At 50.8% G+C, this 17,658-nt stretch overlaps 2 protein-coding genes and 1 long non-coding RNA gene across 3 annotated transcripts in view; 1 reads left to right on the top strand and 2 right to left on the bottom strand.

Moving 5' to 3' along the window:
* Nucleotides 1-205: 205 nt before the first annotated feature.
* CCNO (cyclin O) lies at nucleotides 206-2,463 on the bottom strand. The gene is made up of 3 exons (XM_066253559.1): nucleotides 1,956-2,463; nucleotides 1,237-1,422; nucleotides 206-778 (listed from the first exon to the last, which is right to left on the bottom strand). The coding sequence occupies exons 1-3, from the start codon at nucleotides 2,313-2,315 to the stop codon at nucleotides 293-295; spliced, it is 1,032 nt and encodes a 343-aa protein (XP_066109656.1). The 5' UTR covers nucleotides 2,316-2,463; the 3' UTR covers nucleotides 206-292.
* A 230-nt stretch (nucleotides 2,464-2,693) lies between these two features.
* LOC136311753 (uncharacterized) lies at nucleotides 2,694-9,718 on the top strand. Its single transcript, XR_010726827.1, has 3 exons — nucleotides 2,694-2,804; nucleotides 5,739-5,889; nucleotides 9,672-9,718. It is a non-coding gene; the product is annotated as an uncharacterized lncRNA (long non-coding RNA).
* A 533-nt stretch (nucleotides 9,719-10,251) lies between these two features.
* The window catches only part of DHX29 (DExH-box helicase 29), a 39,286-nt gene continuing 31,879 nt past the window's right edge, over nucleotides 10,252-17,658 (bottom strand). The window contains exons 24-27 of the mRNA XM_066240858.1: nucleotides 15,799-16,101; nucleotides 14,579-14,710; nucleotides 12,553-12,649; nucleotides 10,252-10,498 (exon numbers count right to left, since the gene is read on the bottom strand). Coding sequence (XP_066096955.1) covers nucleotides 10,443-10,498; nucleotides 12,553-12,649; nucleotides 14,579-14,710; nucleotides 15,799-16,101 — 588 coding nt within the window. The 3' untranslated portion in view covers nucleotides 10,252-10,442. The remainder of the gene's footprint in view (nucleotides 10,499-12,552; nucleotides 12,650-14,578; nucleotides 14,711-15,798; nucleotides 16,102-17,658) is intronic.

Genomic DNA, 17,658 nt, shown 5'->3' on the forward strand with positions numbered 1-17,658 from the left:
CCCCAGTGGCCTTCAGCATCCCCTCCTCCCACCCTGGTGACAAACAAGTACAAGAAGAGCATTCAGACAAACCAGGACAGACAGACAGACAGACAGACAGCCTGTTTATTGGGGGGAAAAGCCTGTAATCTCAGCAAAATAAATAAGCGACTAGACACCATTATCATACACTATTTACAACCCCCAGGATGAGCTGGCGACCGAGCAGAAGCCCGGAACCCCTCTCTCTGGGCCAATACTGCATTCTCTCAAAGCAGGGGGAGGAGTCCGGCCTGGGGGCCAAGGGTCGGCTTTATTTCAAGCTCGGGGACAGGCTGCACTTCTCGAAGATCTGGAGGGGCAGCATGTGAGCCAGGGAGGTTCCGTTGATGGCCACCAGTAGCCGAAGCTTGCCCAGGCAGTCCTGCAGCTCCGGCTCCGGGTGCCCGCCCAGGCGCAGGTCCACGGGGCGCGGGAGCTGGAGCATACGGTCGGCCAGCGCCAGGCAGCAGACGGCCAGCAGGGACGGCGCGTAGCTGCGGAAAGCGTAGTCAGCCAGGCTCAGCTCCGCCACCGTCCGCGCCAGCGCCTGCGCCTCCAGGGCTTGGGCGGCCGGGGCCTGCCCGGCGTCCACGCGCGCATGCGTGAAGTGCTCAAGGAAGAAGCTGATGGTGGGCGCGCCCAGGCTGAAGCGCAGCTTGTGCAGCACGATGCGCTCGAGGTTGCAGAGCTGCTGCCGGGAGAAGGCGCCGCAGCACAGGGCCAGGAGCTGCTCCACGCGCGGCGGGTGCACCTCCACCTGAAGCATAGGGGCGCTCAGCCCCCGCCGCGCGCCCTCCACGACCCAAGGCGCACCCCAGCCACCAACCCGGGAGAAACCGGGGCTCCCCCAACCCCTTCCAGCGAGATAGCCGGGGCTTCGCCACGCCATTACTTCCACTGAAGTCACCTGGGCTGAGCTTTCGGAGCATCTTCTCTAACTACTGCCCAGCGGAAAAAAAGGTCTGAGAAAATTTCAAGGAACTAGAAGAGCGGCGCTACAAAGAGCTGTGGGGAGTGGCCTTTGGGACTGAATGCGACTTATTTCTTAGGGCGCTGGGGGGCGGGTTTTTAAGTCAAGGCTGTGGCATGTATAAGTTTGCAGAATGAGTTCAGGGAGCCCAGTACTAAATCTTGTGCGCTGAGAAACGGACGGCCAGGATAGCAGGGGAGGTGAGGTGGGGAAGGTGGCTGCCCCCAGACCCTGCGTGCGGGTACCTGTTTGCAAGCGATGAGCAGGGACGTGACCCCGAGCAGCTGGAAGCAGTCCGCAGCCACGGGCGTGGTGGCGAGAAAACGGTCCATAGTGTTCACTGTCAGGCACAGAGACTCGAAGGACAGGCCGAACTGGCGGTGCACCGGGATCAGCCAGCTGAGCAGCCTGCAGCGGGATTCCGCGGTGACCTGTCGGAGGGGTGGGGGCGGCTGAGCCCAAGGCAGAGAGGGGCTGCGGCAGGGACGGGCCAAGGAGACCCAGGGAGCGTCCTCGGAGCGGGGCAGGAGTTAGAGTAAAAGGCTAAATGCGTGTACGAAAAGAGCCAGGCTGGGCACGGAGACACCCGGATCCGCGCCTGGCGCTGCGCCGAGCGAGTTACACGGCACCTTGCGTAGTCGTCTATCCATTCAGGGGGGTTCGCGAGTCCGCACCTCGCAGATGAAGAAACAAGCTCAGCGTTGTTAATAGCTTGCCTGGTGTCGGTAGCAGTCCAGTCTCAACCTAGAAACCATCTCAATTCCTCTGCATGCTTCTGCGTCCCCACTAACCAGTTTGGAGACTCTGAGTACGTCTCTTAAGCCATCTAGGCCTCACATCGCACCACCCGTAAAATACTGCCCTTCCCGCTGGGACGGAGACGGACACTGGACGCGGGCTGGCGCGGTCCGGGGCGCCCCGGTGGGGGAGGGGGCGCGGCGGGAGGGGCTTTACCAGCGCTCACCTGTGGCTGCCGCGCCAGCGCCTCCCGCGCGTGGAAGTGGCTTTCCCGCGCCTTGCGGAAGGCGTAGCAGCTCTGACCGTAATCGCGGAAGGTCCGCAGATCCAGCTGCACCGACTGCTGGACCGCCCTGGTCGCCGCGGGGCTGTCTGCGCCATCGGAGCCGGAGCTGGGGTACTCGAACAGGTCGCAAACGCCAGAGTACCCCGGGAGGGGACACGGGCTCAGCGGCTGCAGCGGCTGCTTCCTCCGGAGGCGTGGGCGCCTGCTCTTCTTTACCGGGGCACGCAGGTTCGTGTCGTTGTCCCCTCTCCCAGCCGGGGCGGCGGGGCTGCCGGGGCTGACGGGGCACGGGGTCACCATGCTGCAGCCCGGGGGCCGCCCCGCTGCTCCCGGGCAGCGGCGGGCTGGACGCGTGTGCGAGGGGGCGAAGGAGCCGGGCCCGCTCCGCGGCGTGGGCCTAAGTACTGGCCCGCGCCTGCCTCCACCACGCCCCGGCCTCTCACTGGCTGGGGCCCAGCGCCCGCGAGCCACGCTTTCCCGGCTAAACTACCGCGGCTGTGTGCGCAGTCCGCGAGCCCGGGGAGGAGGGGCCACAGCGGCAGCGCGCCCGCCCCGCGCTGCCTGCTCCGCGTGCGTCCCCCGTTACCCGGGCAACCCAGCGGGGCCGCCGCAGGAGGCGCGCGCTCAAAGCGCCGCGGCGGTGGAGGGGGGGCGGCGGCGCGGCCAGGTGAGCGCAGGATCCCGCTGAGCGGCTCTTCCGCTCCGAGGTTGGAGGGAGAAGACTGTCCAGGGGGCACCTCCCGCTCCTGGGCCAGGTGGTCTGAACCTTCCCTGTCGGCTCTGATCCAGGTCGGTACTGGGCCCCACACGAAGGCCGCAGCGACGGTTTTGTCAGCATGAGAGTTTTCTGCATTGACCCACACAAGCATTAACCCCAATTCAGCTGCGTGTGGTTGTGTTTTAGGCAGGACGCGAGTGACCAGGGTCCCTCCGGGCGCCGGGCTCTGCGCGCCTGTCATCTCGAGGCCAGTCCAGCCCGAGGGGCCTCGGACAGCGGGTCTGCGCCCTTTCCACCCCGCACCGAGTAGGCTGGAGAGGTTCAGAAACGGAGTGGTGTCTGGGGGTTGCCCTTCCCGCTTTACCGAATGGTCATCATCTCCTGCCCCTCATCCCTGGCGGCCCGGCCTTTCCAGGCTGCTCCCTGCTTCCCGCCTCTGAGCCTCAGAGAGGACGTTTCCTCAGAGGAAGTGTTCCTTCCTGCAGACGCTCCAGGAAACAGACCTGCGAGGGGAAGGTGGGGGTGGGGGACGTCCAGGCAGGGGGACCCGTAAGGAGAGGGGCGCTGGTAGCACAGGTGGCATCTGGGAGCTTTACAGGCCTGTCCCAGGGGCAGAAAACCCACATGCCCAAGGCCTCCTAGAGGGGAAATCACTAGGTGTATCCGGAAAACGGGTCAGCCTTTCTCACCCTGTTCCAGAAAAACCAAAAACAAACAAAAAAACACTGCCAAATGGGTATAATCAAAGTGTATGGGTTTCGGTGGTGTCTTCTAGAGATGCAGGTAGAAGACAAAGGACCTCTTTGGGTTCTGGTCAGTGTCACTCCTATTTCCCTGTAAATCTGACCAAGGTCTTTAGTCTCCAGACCTAGAAAGTGTGATTGTAACACAAGAGATAAACTAAGAATCACCTGCATTTCAAAATACAGATACCAGGCCACCTGTCCCCTCTCTTGAGAGACCACGGTGGGAGGAGCCTTAAATCTGTGCAGAGGGGTCAGACCCCTCCTCTGAGAAGCAGTCTTGATGAGGAGGGAGAACCCAGGAAATCTGATTTTCCAGTCGGCCCAGCGGTACAACTGGAAAGAACACAGACTCAGCTCCTAGGGTCAGAACTGTCCCTCTCGCCTGTGGATCATGTTGGGCAAGCTGCTAACCTGCTCTGGGCCTTCTTTCCTCATCTGTTCAGTGTAGCTATTGACACTTAACCTTGAGAACCAAGTGATATAGGTGTAAAACTCGGTCCTTTTTTGAATATAAAATAGTAGCGGGGTTACTTTAAAGCTACCCTTGGGACAACAGTATCACCACACTGGAGACAGCCCACAAAGCAGTAGCATCATTTTATCCACCTATGCCCTTGAGGCTAAAATTTAGACCTTGCTCTCCCAGAGTGTGCCTGTAGTTAGCGTGAACCCCCAACAGGGGGCGCCCGAGCTCTGGCCTCCTGGAGCTGTTCTTAAGTTCGGGCACACCTCCTTTTATTGCTCTTTGCGTTATTTGTGCTTCACAGATAATCGTTTTCACAAATGGAAGGCAAGACCTTCCGCCAGCAGAAAAGATGACAGATCGCTTTATTGTAGTGGTCTGGACCTGCCCGCAATACCTGTTGGGGTTTGCCTCTTTTGTGGAAGACCAGGTCTGAAACTGCCAGCCAGGCTGTCTGGCCCTGCCCTCACAGCACCGGACATTCTAGCGGGGAAACAGAACCACTAAGTCACACCTTTTCAAGACTGTGACAGAGGATCTCCTGGGCATAGAGTTGAAGGATAAAATACCAAGTGCCATTTAAATCCAAGTGTCAGACCAAGAACAAGTAAATGGTTAGTATGTCACCAATAGTGCACCGGACACATTGATACTAAAATTCTTTGTTGCTTATCTGAAACCCAAATATTGCTTAGGGCACACACACCAACAGCTTCTTTGTTGTTGACCTGACATTTCAAATTTAACCGGGCCTCCTAATATGGAACAGCCCTGCTCCTAAGCCGCAGGAGCCCATGGTAAGAGCAACCAGCCCCCAGCTTGACAGGCTTCCCTCCCCAGTGGGGGAGAAGCTGACATAGAAGGGTGAGCACAGAAAGAAGGTGAGTGGAGGATGTGGGTGAGAGCATTCCCAGCAGAGGAACAGCATGAGAGAGGGTCTGGAAGCATGAGGCCTGGGACATTCAGGGGCCAGCCTGATACAGAAGGGTGGGAATGCAGAACTGAGGGCACAGGGAGGGAGGATGTGGGGAGGTAGTCGCTGATACCCGTATAAAACAGATTGTGCGCCCGGTACTATGTTATGCTCACTCTGTGTTTTATACTCAGTGGATCTGCAAACTGCACTATGAGATGGAGTCCCTACTGTCCCGATTTTACAGAAAAAAAACCCCACTGAGTCAGAGAGAGGACAACGAATCATTTGCCCAAGGTCACGCAGAAGAGTAAAGGCTGAACCAAGATTCCAATTTAGGCAGCCTAGCTCCCTGCTCCGTAATCTCCATACCACACTCCTGGGACGGACAACAAAGCCTTGAAGAGGAGCCTTGTTTGCCTCTGAAAGTGTCTGGACTTTACGTGGAGCCACTGTAGAGGCCTGACCAAGGGACAGGGCTGGATCTGTCCTTTGTTTGAAAGATTGCTGTCACTGATCAGGGGAAAAAGGACCGGAGGGGCAGGACTGGAGGCCATCTCGGTGCCATGTTTGTGGTATGAACAATAGGGCCCAAGTTATATAGGCCTTTTATTTTATTTTCCCTGGGAAGGATCTTTAAAATTAATTTCTGTTCTCTAAATCTCGCTGGGCCCTGAGCCCAATGCACCTTAAAGCAGGAGGTAAACCTAAAATACTTGAAAAATGTCAAACTTAATTAAACCCAGGCTTCTGTAATGAAAGCTGCTTAGCCCTCTCAGCCCGGCTTATTTTCAGGTGCTGTTTATGGTTATGAAATCTGCAAGGGAATTAACGTAATGGAACAAGAGTTGTTTTTTTTTTGTTTTGTTTTGCTTTTTCCCAGTTTGCCATTTCAGCTTCCATCCAAACCATCCAAAATGCCCACCCGCACTCTGCCCCAGCTCTGAGAGCCGAAGGAGGAAGAAGGCTCTCTCGGACAGCACCTTTGTTCAGTAAACAAAACAAGTGAGCTGCTGCCTAGAAGTGACAACTTGGTGAGCACCTCAAATGATCCTTAAGCTCAGGTTGGATTGTCACTAAAAGGATATATTTACTTAAGACTCCATTTTCTATGAATGTGTTCAAGTGCCCCAATTGAGAACTATTGAAGGTACTTGAAGTCAGGTAAGTTTTGCTGGTATTTAGTCAACAAAGGACAAGAATTTTCAGCAGTTTTTAAAAAATTTTCTATTTTGAGAGTACATTTATTAAAGCTGGGGACAGTGGAAAAAAGGAGGGGCGTAGGATAGAAGAAGCAACGGGAAGGAGTGAGCCGAGGTGGGGCTGCTCTGGCTCACTGGGAAGTCAGAGGAAAGTTGGAGACAGGTTCAGGGGGTGAGCTCGGGAGGAGCTACCGCTGCCCCCTGCTCCCCTGGTTGTGGGACCCTTAGAGTTTAGGAGATGCACACTTGTGGGGGAAAGAGAGGGATGGTGGAAGGGAAAAGTGTGACATGCTCCTGGGAGAGAAAGGAAAAGTGCCTCACCACATTTCTTTTTTTTCTTATTTTGTATTTTTCCAAAGTTAGAAGCAGGGAAGCAGTCAGACCAGACAGATTCCCGCATGCGCCCGACCTGTATCCACCTGGCATGCCCACCAAGGGGTGATGCTCTGCCCATCTGGGGTGTTGCTCTGTTGCAACCAGAGCCATTCTAGCGCCTGAGGCAGAGGCCATAGAGCCATCCTCAGTGCCTGGGCCAACTTTGCTCCAATAGAGCCTTGGCTGTGGGAGGAGAAGAGAGAGACAGAGAGGAAGGAGAGGGGGAGGGGTGGAGAAGCAGATGGGCGCTTCTCCTGTGTGCCCTGGCCAGGAATCGAACCTGGGACTTCCACATGCTAGTTCGACACTCTACTGCCAAGCCAACCGGCCAAGGCCTCAGCATATTTCTTAAAGCCAGCCAGACCTTTGACTGAGCTGTTTTAATGTCCACCAGTACCCACACCTGGGAAAAAGGCCATTCTGTTACCTGTTGCTTTGCCAATTACCAGTTCATCAAGGGTTCAGTAGACATGCTCGATAACATTGCTTCTTCACTCACATGTACATGTGCTCCCCCCCCCCGTCTCACACCCACCTGTGGCAATCTGCCCAGCACAGATGGTACCATGTAATAGTAGTTAATATGCTCAGCTCTGGAATCAAATGCCTTGGGTTCGAACCCCAGCTACAGAGCACCCACACTCCATAAACTTGAGCAGGTTACACAAACTCTTTATTCCTCAGTTTTCCTAGCTGTTAAAAAAAATGGAGTAGTAGGTACCCTATAAAATTGTTCTAAGGGTTAGAGAAGACATGCAGTGTGCTCAGTCTGAGTTAGCTGGTGCTGTTTTGTTCAAGCTGAGGTGGCTATGTGGCTGGGGAAATGTGTCATTTAGTTTGTTGCTATAGATGTATAAAATGTGTCTATCATACATCATGTATATCTGTCTGACTTAGAGGTCAATACATGTTTATAGTTGGGAGGCGCAAGAAGGCTGCTATTCATATTACAGTTTCCCCGGACTTCATTTGAGATCTGAGGCACATCTTCGAGCTGTCAAACTAGAGACGTGGCCCTCCAGATAAGCACTACCTGGGGTGACGCTGAAGAGGTTTTACCTCTGTGAAGTGTGTGTCTCTTTGGCACATTCCTGCTACTGGAAGGAACACACAGTCCTGGGGCCAGTGCCACCCACCTTCACAGGGCCTGGGTCAGACGTGGGTGTTGAGGGCTGCACCAAACAGTAGGCAGGATCACCTAATTACACTTGGGGCCACTCAGGCCCCAATCTCTCAAGATACGGAAGACATGGTGAGTTGTTTCAGTGGGCCTGGAAAATAGCCCCTAGAATACAGGTGTAGCCAGAGGCTCACTCTGCTGCCTCCCTGTAGATGGTGGGGCTGCCCTCCTAGACTCAGAGGGGTCAGAAGGGGACAGGTCTCTGAAGGGTGCCTCTGCAGCATTTAGTGTTGACTTTCACTTACGATGCAGTCAGGATGCTCTTATCCTGTTGGACGTGTTTGGGGTATGCTGTGTAATGCAGAAAGCAAGGAACCCAGCGAAGGCCTGGAAAGTGGTCACAATCATCACACGTGAACATCAGACGATTTTTTTTAATTGATTGATTTCAGAGAGGAAGGAGAGAGAGACCATCGGTTTCATTTATTTGCGCACTCATCAGTTGATTCTTGTATGTGCCCTGATTGAGGATTGAACCCACAACCTTGGTATATCAAGATGACACTCTAAGCAATGGAACTACCCAGCCATGGCGATGCCTAGCTAGTTTGAAGTGGTTGGTCAGGAATGCCTCTTTGAAGAGAATTCGCATGTGTTATACTGTTCACAAGTCCAAATATCAGCCTTTTTCTTTCAACGTTGGACAAATCCATTCCCTAAGTGAGAGTTCTCGCAAGGCTGCTTAAATCCATATGCCGTTGTTTGGGGAGCAGTGTTTTCTGGTGAGGAGGGGTGCTCCAGGTGCTTAGTTAGGTTCTCCTAAAGTCGCTATGTGCAGGTGATGTGCAAAGTAGGCTCACACACAGACAGTGGATTTCCCCCAACCACATGCAGGGTAAAGCGAGTATCTCTGTGTTTCTGGCTGTTGAAATGCTGAAGGTCCAGCTTGCAGAAAGGTCTGTTTACACCCTGCCGGGCATCCCGTGTCCACATCACCCATGCCTCTCTGTTAGGGCAGACCTCTCTGTCTTCTCTTTCTCTGCACACAGGAAACAAAGAGGGCAGCAATTAGTGTCTTCAGACCATGGTAAAATAACCCCAGCCCCAAAGTAAAGCAGAACAGGCCCTATTGAGAGGGAACAAAGGGCGAGCGGAGGGCACAGCATGGCATGTGCCTACTTGGATGTCAGATCCCAGGGTTCAGGTCAGAACAGAGCAGCTGTCGAGACCGCCTTGTCATATGTTTCCTAGGATTTACACACACAGAGGGCTGCGGTTCACAAAAGCGCTCAGTTTGCAGCCGGGGAGGCTGCTGAGTACACAGTCCAGCCTGCCTGTGCTCAGAAAGAATGGACATGGATGGAGTGGCTGGATTCTCCCCCCTTGTGGCGAGTCTGGAGGTCACAGCTGTGTCCTTCAGGAGCAGTGTTCCCTAGATCTTGTGGAGAGGTAGCCAGGTGTTTCCCTCAGCATTATATCCGGCATATTTGTGTTGGTGTTGTTATCTGCTGTTTCTGTACGGGCTGGAGGAATGCCTGTGTGAGCTGTTAATGGAGCATCTGTTTTGTTCCAGGCATTGACTCTGTATTCTCTTGTAACACCCATTTCTAACTCAAGAAACCAACTGGAGACTGTATTTTTCGTGACAAGTATAATGTAGGCTCAGCATAGCACTGTGAACATTTTATTCACCAAAGTAACTAATGTAAAGAATGCGCCTCAGGCCCTGGCTGATTAGCTCAGTGGTAGAGCGCCTGTGTGTGGATGTCCTGGGTTTGATTCCTGGTCAGGGCACATGGGAAAAGCACTCATCTGCTTCTCCACCCCCACCCCCACTTCTCTCAAAGCCATGGCTCAGTTGGTTCAAGTACATAAGCCCCAGGAGCTGAGGATAGCTCAGAGGAGCCTCCACCTCAGGCACTAAAAACAGTTCTGTTGTGAGCATGGCCCCAGATGGGCAGAGCACTGGCCTGACGGGGGCTGCCAGTGGATCCTGGTCAGGGTGCATGTGGGAGTCTATCTCCCCTCCTCTTACACTGCAAATCAGATTGCTACTAAGTATTATTTTTACTTATATCTGCAGGAAAAGTTATAGCTTCTTTTATTTATTCATCCACAGTACTGAGGATGTGTAGTGAGAGGGAAGCAGATGAACTAGGATGTCATTGCACTGTCCTTTTTGCTCTTCAGCCACAATTCCTCCAGCTTGGCTTACACAAAAGTATATGTGAAGTCCATCAACAATCTCAACAGGACACAAAGGGGAGATTCCTCCATGTAATATCAATGGGGTTTTAAAAGATCTTCCATAGGTGAAACAGAAGAAACCACTCAAAACTATCAGCCTGGGTGCAGACAGGCTTGAGGGCAGTGCTGTCAGCCTAGGAAGGAGCCGACAGCAGCGTGGCCACTCAGGCCTGCCCTCCCGCGTGCCGCATGCCACCCCCTCAGTGCCGGGGGACGTCCATGAGCAGTGTGCACTTACTGAGGCTTGGATTTTGAGTATCAGACAATACATGACTGACGTGTAAAGCTGTGCTATCATGGAGGCTTACTGACAGCTGGTTTGGAGCTTGTTTTCTCTTCTGGGTCAAGGTCTGACCTCCCCGGCATCAGTGACTGTGGAGAGGTGGGCACTCAGCCCAGCACAGAGCCACAGGTGCCAGAGACGAGGCACAAAAGGATGAATGAAACAGGGATGGTACCAAAGGATTTATTGTAAACGCAGAGGCAGGGACACTGAGCATCATCATGAAAAAGGACTAGAAAACCACGTGCTCTCCCCGCCCCGTTACGGCTGGTCCTGAAGCCGAGGGATGGTCCACTTTCACATCACTCCATCATGTGTTTTCATCTTAATTTTTAAAGCAGTTGACCATGGATTTCAGATTCAATTATTATTCTCTGTTTTGATCAATTCCGTAATGATCTGTAGAATCTTGTCATCTGAGTGGGAGAAGAAAAAAGCCATGAACGAATGCATTACTGGCTAATTCTCTACTGTATACACATGTAAACAGCAGGTACACATCATTAAAACATTCTTTTAAAACATTAAAATATAAAACTAACAGCAGTAATATCCACTATAAAACTAGAGAGGCCTATATAATCTGTTGCCTTACAAATGTTATTTTAATTATTACTATACTTATACACCTACTTTGACAAAAAGTTGGCTAAGGCTTGGAGAGATGTGATGGTCCTCTATGAGGAATTATTTTAAAATTCCTTTAGACAAGAAGTGTGCTAACTTTCGCCTGGCTCAGAGATGCTGGAGGCTCCAGGGACCCCTGGGTGTGGGGACCACAGTAGGGACCGGTCAGAGGAACTGCCCTCAGTTCCTCCAGACTGAGTCCAAAGGAAATGGAACACTGTGAGAGGGAAGTGCTCTCAGGAGGAGGAGGCGGAGGCGTCAATGGGAGTGACAGACCTCTCTGCACAACAAAGGGTCCACGGTCCTGTCACTCACACACACACATTCTCTCTTTCTCACACACACAGACACACACAGAAATCAGGGGCCACAGTATTTACTAAGGAGGTTTGTTAACAGCACCTTCTCCTTCTGACACTTGCTCTGATACTGAGACTTCCTAAGGACTCCCTCCCTAACCACTCTAGAGAGCTGTAAAGATCAGGGCTGCAAGACTGAAATTCTGTGTATAGCAGACACTGGGGTCAGAGCATTGGGTCTCAAAGGCTGCAGGGGAAATTCTGACAAAGGGGCCCATGCCGGCCAGGCTCCTGGAGCTACGTGGCAATAAACCACCTCACTGACACAAGGGGAGTGACTGTGGGTGTGCATAGAACCCGCTTTCTGTCTGGGGGATGCTTTCTGTCGGGGGGAAGGCAGCACCACAGAGCAGCTTCAGTCCTTCTTTTCCAGAAGCTTGGCATTACATCCCAGCGTTCCTCACGGGGAAGTTCACAGACAGGGCATGAGGCACTTTGCACACACCCCCCGTCGGAGATCTGCGCTGCACCCCTAGTCAGTGCAGCTTTCTATTTTGCAGCAAAGGGACACCCTGGAATTATCTTACAGTTCACTTTTCTTCAAGTTGAGGTTCCACCTGCCCTATCTACAGTGTAATTCATTCTAAGGCTGAGCTGTAATGCCCAAAGCTCCCTAAGGAAAGAGCCCACATCTCGTATTATGTCTAGACCTGATCTAGTTTCCAACAATACGGGAAAATTCATACCACTAAATGCTTACACATCCACCATCAGTGACACCCCCACCTGCCGACAATGAGAATTCACTGGGACTTTTATCAGATACAATCACATCAAACCCACTGACCAACTCTAAAAATCATTATTAGTAGAAAAGCTGAGTTTAATGTGAAGCAAAAAGAAGACTAGCACCAACTAAAACTATTATTTTCCTGAAAACCCGATTCTAATCAAGCCTTTAGACAGAATCACCAGCATGCAAGAAATACAGGAAGTAGAGAAACCCGTGAAATTGAAGCACGCAGACACAACCAACCATATCCTGAGGGTGGAAAAGTCTACCAGAAAAATAACGCACAAGCACAAGTTGCGTTTAAAAAGAAGGGAGGTGGCAGAAGGGAAGTACTGAAGATGAGAAGAGGTAGAGAATAGTCACTCAGCCACAGGCTCCCCCCACGGAGGAGACTCTGTCTGGGGGGCTCCATGGACTCGGGACACTCAGCAGTGGCCAGGATCAGCTGATGGCTGAGTACCTCCTGGCCTGGCCAGTGTGGGGATTGCAGACACCGCTGCAGGACAGTGCACCCATTTCACACGATGAGAGCTCGGCAGCGGTGCCAGGAAGACGCACGTGCGGCGCCCCACACGGGGTCCCACGCTCTCATATCCTATCATGACTTGTGAGTCTGATGGAATGCAGCATTAACTAAACATTATTAAAACAATTTTTGATCACTGGAACACAAGGCTTCAGTGTGCTAGACAGTGTACTCCAGTGTTTAAAAGTATACTGTCCTCTCCCCACTTTACAACCCAACACTTACTCTCAAGGGACATCTTCGGATTTTCAAGCTTCTTTCTTAGAACAGAGTCAATGAGAACTCTTAGCTGCTTGAAAATAACGGCTATTTTGACAGGGGCCTGTGGAGAGACAACCCATTCGACAATTAATCCCAGGAGTCCGAGTGTCTTAACATAAATCAAGGTGAGCACATGTACCTCACAGTCTGCCTTAGCACATCCCGACTCGAATACAGAACACTGGCCCTGGCCAGTTGGCTCAGTGGTAGAGCGTCAGCCTGGTGTATGGAAGTCCTGGGTTTGATCCCTGGCCAGGGCACAGAGGAGAGGTGACCACCTGCTTCTTCCCCCCCCTCCCCCTTCTCTTTCTCTTTCCCTGTTGCAGCTAGCCAGTGGCTCAAATGGTCTGAGTGTTGGCCTTAGGCGCTGAGGATGGCTCAGCTGATTCAAGCAACAGCCCAGACCAGAGTTGCCTAGTAGATCCCGGTCGGGGCACAAGTGGGAGTCTATCAATCTCCCCTCCTATCACTTAAAAAAAATTTTTAAACCAGCTTCAATGGGTGGGGGGAGTGGAGGAGGAGATGGGGGCATAAATGGTAATGGATGAAGACTTGACTTGGGGTGGGGGGTGAACACACAATACAGTGTACAGAGATGTGGTGTAGAGCTGGGCTCCTGAAACCTGTATAATGATGTTAACCAGTGTCAGCCTAATACATCTAATAAAAAATTACAGCTTTATTGAGGTATAATGTACAAACAATAAAAATTTACTTGTTAAGTGTACAATTGAGTATTTTTAGTAAATTGACAGTTGTGCAGCCATCACCACAATCCAGTGATAAAAGATTTCTAACACCTCAGCTCCTTTGCAAAAACTGTATATTTTTTAAGTTGCATTTAACAGGTATTTACCTCTTCAGTCTTAGACAAACGGCTATCATGGTATACCACGGAAGAATGTGTTTCATTTGCTTAGTTAAAACTGGTCGATGGTGATGGGGTCACAGAAACTCATCTTATTGCTGGGAGCACTGGTTGGCCTAGTTTTCCAGAGAACACAACAACGTGAAGAATCAGCTAAGAAAGTAGCACACCCTCGTGGAAGGAGTGTGAGCTGAGAGGGTCAGAGAGCACTAGGTTCAGTCCTGCCCCACCCGTCACAATGCGTGCCACCCGGGGAAGCCACTTCTCAATGAACTGAGTGCCTCATCTAGAGAGGACTCAATCAAAAGTGCTATATCCAGGCTCCTCCATGTACAGTGCACAACACAGGGCATGCTGTAACTGTTAGGATAAACACAGCTTGTTACAGCAAATTTTTTTTTTTAGTGAGAGGAGGGGAGGCAGACAGATTCCCACAAGGGGTAGACTGGGATCCACCCAGCAAGCCCACTAAGGGCCCTTGCTCCATTGTAACTGGAGTCATTTTTTAGCACCTCAGGTGGAGGCCATTGTGCCATCCTCAGTGCCCAGGGCCAAATCACTCAAGCCAATCGAGCCATGGCTACAGGAGTAGAATAGAAAGAGAGAGATGGGGGAGGGGTGGAGAAGCAGATGGGCGCCTCTCCTTTGTGCCCTGACCAAGAACTGAACCCTGAACTTCCACATGCCGGGCTGTTGCTCTACCACTGAGCCAACGGGCCACGGCTTCAGCAATATAATTTGATTTTCAAATTTAACAGATTTGAAACCATATAGGTAAGATAAAATAACCTACTCTAGGTCAAATTATAGAAAAAAATTATGCTAACGCCAAAACGTGACCTGTGGCGGCGCAGTGGATAAAGCGTCGACCTGGAAATGCTGAGGTCGCCGGTTCGAAACCCTGGGCTTGCCTGGTCAAGGCACATATGGGAGTTGATGCTTCCTGCTCCTCCCCCCTTCTCTCTCTCTCTCTCTCTCTCTCTCTCTCCTTTCTAAAACGAATAAATAAAAAAAATAAGTTTGTTAAAAAAAAATAATAATAATAAATAAATAAATAAATAAAAATCTAGCTCCGTGGCACAGGAAGTGACATTTCGCCGTGCTCAGTGAGACGCAGTATACCTGGAAGTGGATCCAGCCGTCCACAGAGAGCAGGCGCTCCCGGTGCTGAACCTCGATGTCGCCCCCGAAGAGCAGCACCGGGAAAGGGGTGACGAGGGTGGTCTCCCGCAGGTAGACTCGGGCATACCTTATCTGCACAGGAACAGAGAGGAGATGCTGCACAGCCTGAACAGGCAGGAAGCTCCCCGCCCCGTTTCACGCGCTCCTCCAGGGTCTGGTGCGCGTACTGTAAGGGGTGGGTTCTGTGAAGCCACGTCTGCAGTATTTTATGCGCACAACTGTACAGTGATCGCGACCACTGCCTGTCACATATTCACTTAAGGCTGTTACGGTGTAGCTTCAACATGAGTGGAACTATCAACAAGCAATTTTATAATGCTAACGCTGATGTATAATTAACGCAAAGATAAAGTTATGATTGAGTTTCAAAGTTTCTGGTTTCTAGACCATTGTTCAGCTTGGTAATTAGTAGTTTCTCATGTTTTACATTTCAGTATGAGAATATATTGGGAGTTATTTAAATGGATCATTGTTACTTTAACAAGCTCTGATTTGGTCGACTATTGTGTAGTGGTAGTCTATAAATATTTGGTATTAAATTATCTCGGGTTACACCGTGACTGTGACTGTTGTAGTGGCAGTCTATACATATCTGGTGTTAAATTATCCCGGGTCACACTGTGACTGTGACTGTTGCCATGTCATGTCTCATCCTCCCACATCCTCTGTCCCCCCTCTTTGGAAATGCAGATATAAGATATCTTTTTCCTTTTGACACAGTACCTTCTAGTGAAATCATGGCTATACATGTACTTCATTACACGTAGAAAAGATGATGGTCATTGTAGAACTCTTAATATTTTTCTTTCATTAATGAGTAAGGACTTTTTTCCATTGAGAGACTACATACACCTTGATTTCAAATATGAAAATGAACAGCTCAATTTGAGAACCAAATGTCACAGCTGTTGGGGCACCCTAACTTGCTACGACTGACCTCTAGAACAATGCCCTGAATAATGGAATTTAAGAACAAGCACTTTAACCCTGGCCAGTAGCTTAGCCGGTTAGAGCATCGTCCTGATATGCTAAGGTTGGGGGTTTGACCCGTGCTCAGGGTACACACAAACAGCAAACAATGAGGGCATGAATGAGTGGAACAGCAAATAGATGTTTCTCTCTCTAAAATCAACAAAACACAGAAAGAACGAGTGCTTTACCTTCTCCTGGTATAAGAGCCACCCATAGGTCTGCAGGTCCCGGTTCACTGAGGACGGGTGCACCTGTGCTTTGCCTTGAGCTGTCTCCACAATGCACGCCAGTTTTTCCGTAACATCCACTGATTTCGTACACATGATCTTCCCCACGTTGTCGTAGAGCCCAGCGGCCAGCACAGCTTTAAGAAGGGCAATTTCTTGGAAGGAGATGGTCTGTGAGGTCTTGTTTCCTTCCCAGCTGTTAGAAGCTGTGGATGATGAAAATCCTGCTGCCCTCACCAGTTTGATTAACTCCTGCTTTACATCCTAGATTGGTGTGTGTTAAAAAGAGACAAGATCACAATTGACTAAAATAGAGCAACTGCCAAATATCCTTGTAATTTATATCACTGTTTTCCATCAAAACTGGGAAGATGCCAAATGCTTATTTAGTTTACTAAAGCCCAAACTAAATAAAAGAGAAAAAAGATATTGGAGAGTCATGGGTTAATGAGTCATCTGTTTTTCGACCACCCCAAGACTTCAGATGTCATAAAATGTACAAATATATAAAAATGTGCCTATTTCCTTCAATAGTAGCTTTCCTTTTGATATTTAGAGAACAATATTGAGGAAGAACAACAGGAACTTTGACCTTAGACTGCAAGTACCTTCTTTTTGTCTCTGGGAATATCACCTTAATTTCCTAAAGAACTCTGACAAAGTTTATTGATGAAACTTCATTTAAGCTAAAATAGTTACCTAAAATCTTTTTCTATGATTAGTAGTGCTGCAGCTAACATTCTATAAGAAGGACAAGCATTTTGCAAAGCAAACGGGATACAAGTGATTAAAAGGTGACGTTTACCTTTTGGATTTCCTTTTGGTTTCTGGTTTGGGGAGGAAGGGATTTTGATTCCAGGGAAAGAAAGCCCAGCAGATGCTGCTGCAGCAGCCCAGGGCTGGTGTAGAGACAGAAAACACGCAGCCCCGGGAGGTGAGAAATGGCTCTCAGAAGGAAGGGTGCGTGGCCCTTGGCTGGGGGAGCAGATGGGAGCGTGGACTAGCTCCCAGCCCCTAGTCCTGTCAGTGGCCCAGAGCGGGCTACCTCTTCACTCTACCCCTTTCCGTGCTTCGAGAAGGACAAGGCTATTCCCCTTAGAGAAGCTCCTGCTGTCACCCAGCAGTTGTGTCATGTCACAAAGAGTGATGAGCCCAAGTCTATGGGAAAGAGATGTGCTGAACCCTCTATGAGCCCAGGGGGGAGCCAGGTGAGACGTGCACAGTCCCTGTCATTACTCTCACAGCACGCTGCACTGAACGCCACTCCTGAGCACCGGCAGCAGACGAGCGTGCGGAGCAGCCCTGCTTGTCAGTCACTGGTCCGCTCTGTTCTCCCACAGATGACCCTGGTCCTGAGCAGCAATCAGAGCCTGAGAGGCGAACAGAGGCACCAGCTTCCCTTTCTAAGAGCAGCCTCAGGCTGGTCACCACTAGCCACAGGGCACGGATGCCCCCAGCGCCTTTCCATAAATTCATCCCCCACTGCCACCAAGCAGCTGGCTGACAGGAAAATATAAAATAATTTGACTGAAAGGAATCTGAGCTCTTAGGAAAAAATGACTGACTCCAAGCTTGGAGCATACAATGCACAAGCCAAGCCTGAACACACTGTCATCCCCCAAACAAGGACGCCACCAAAGACTGCTGAGGTTGTGTGACAAGGACTCCGGGAAACCTGAAGGGGCTCTCCCTGTCCAAAAAGGAGACAATCTGAATGTCAAAGTTATCCACAGAGGACTGGAATACATCAGATACATTTAAGCACCAGGTTCATAATGATTTGTATTAAAGACGACATTCACTGATTACCTGTGCAAATGC

Source organism: Saccopteryx bilineata, chromosome 1 (genome assembly GCF_036850765.1).
Source record: "Saccopteryx bilineata isolate mSacBil1 chromosome 1, mSacBil1_pri_phased_curated, whole genome shotgun sequence".
Taxonomy (NCBI): domain Eukaryota; kingdom Metazoa; phylum Chordata; class Mammalia; order Chiroptera; family Emballonuridae; genus Saccopteryx; species Saccopteryx bilineata.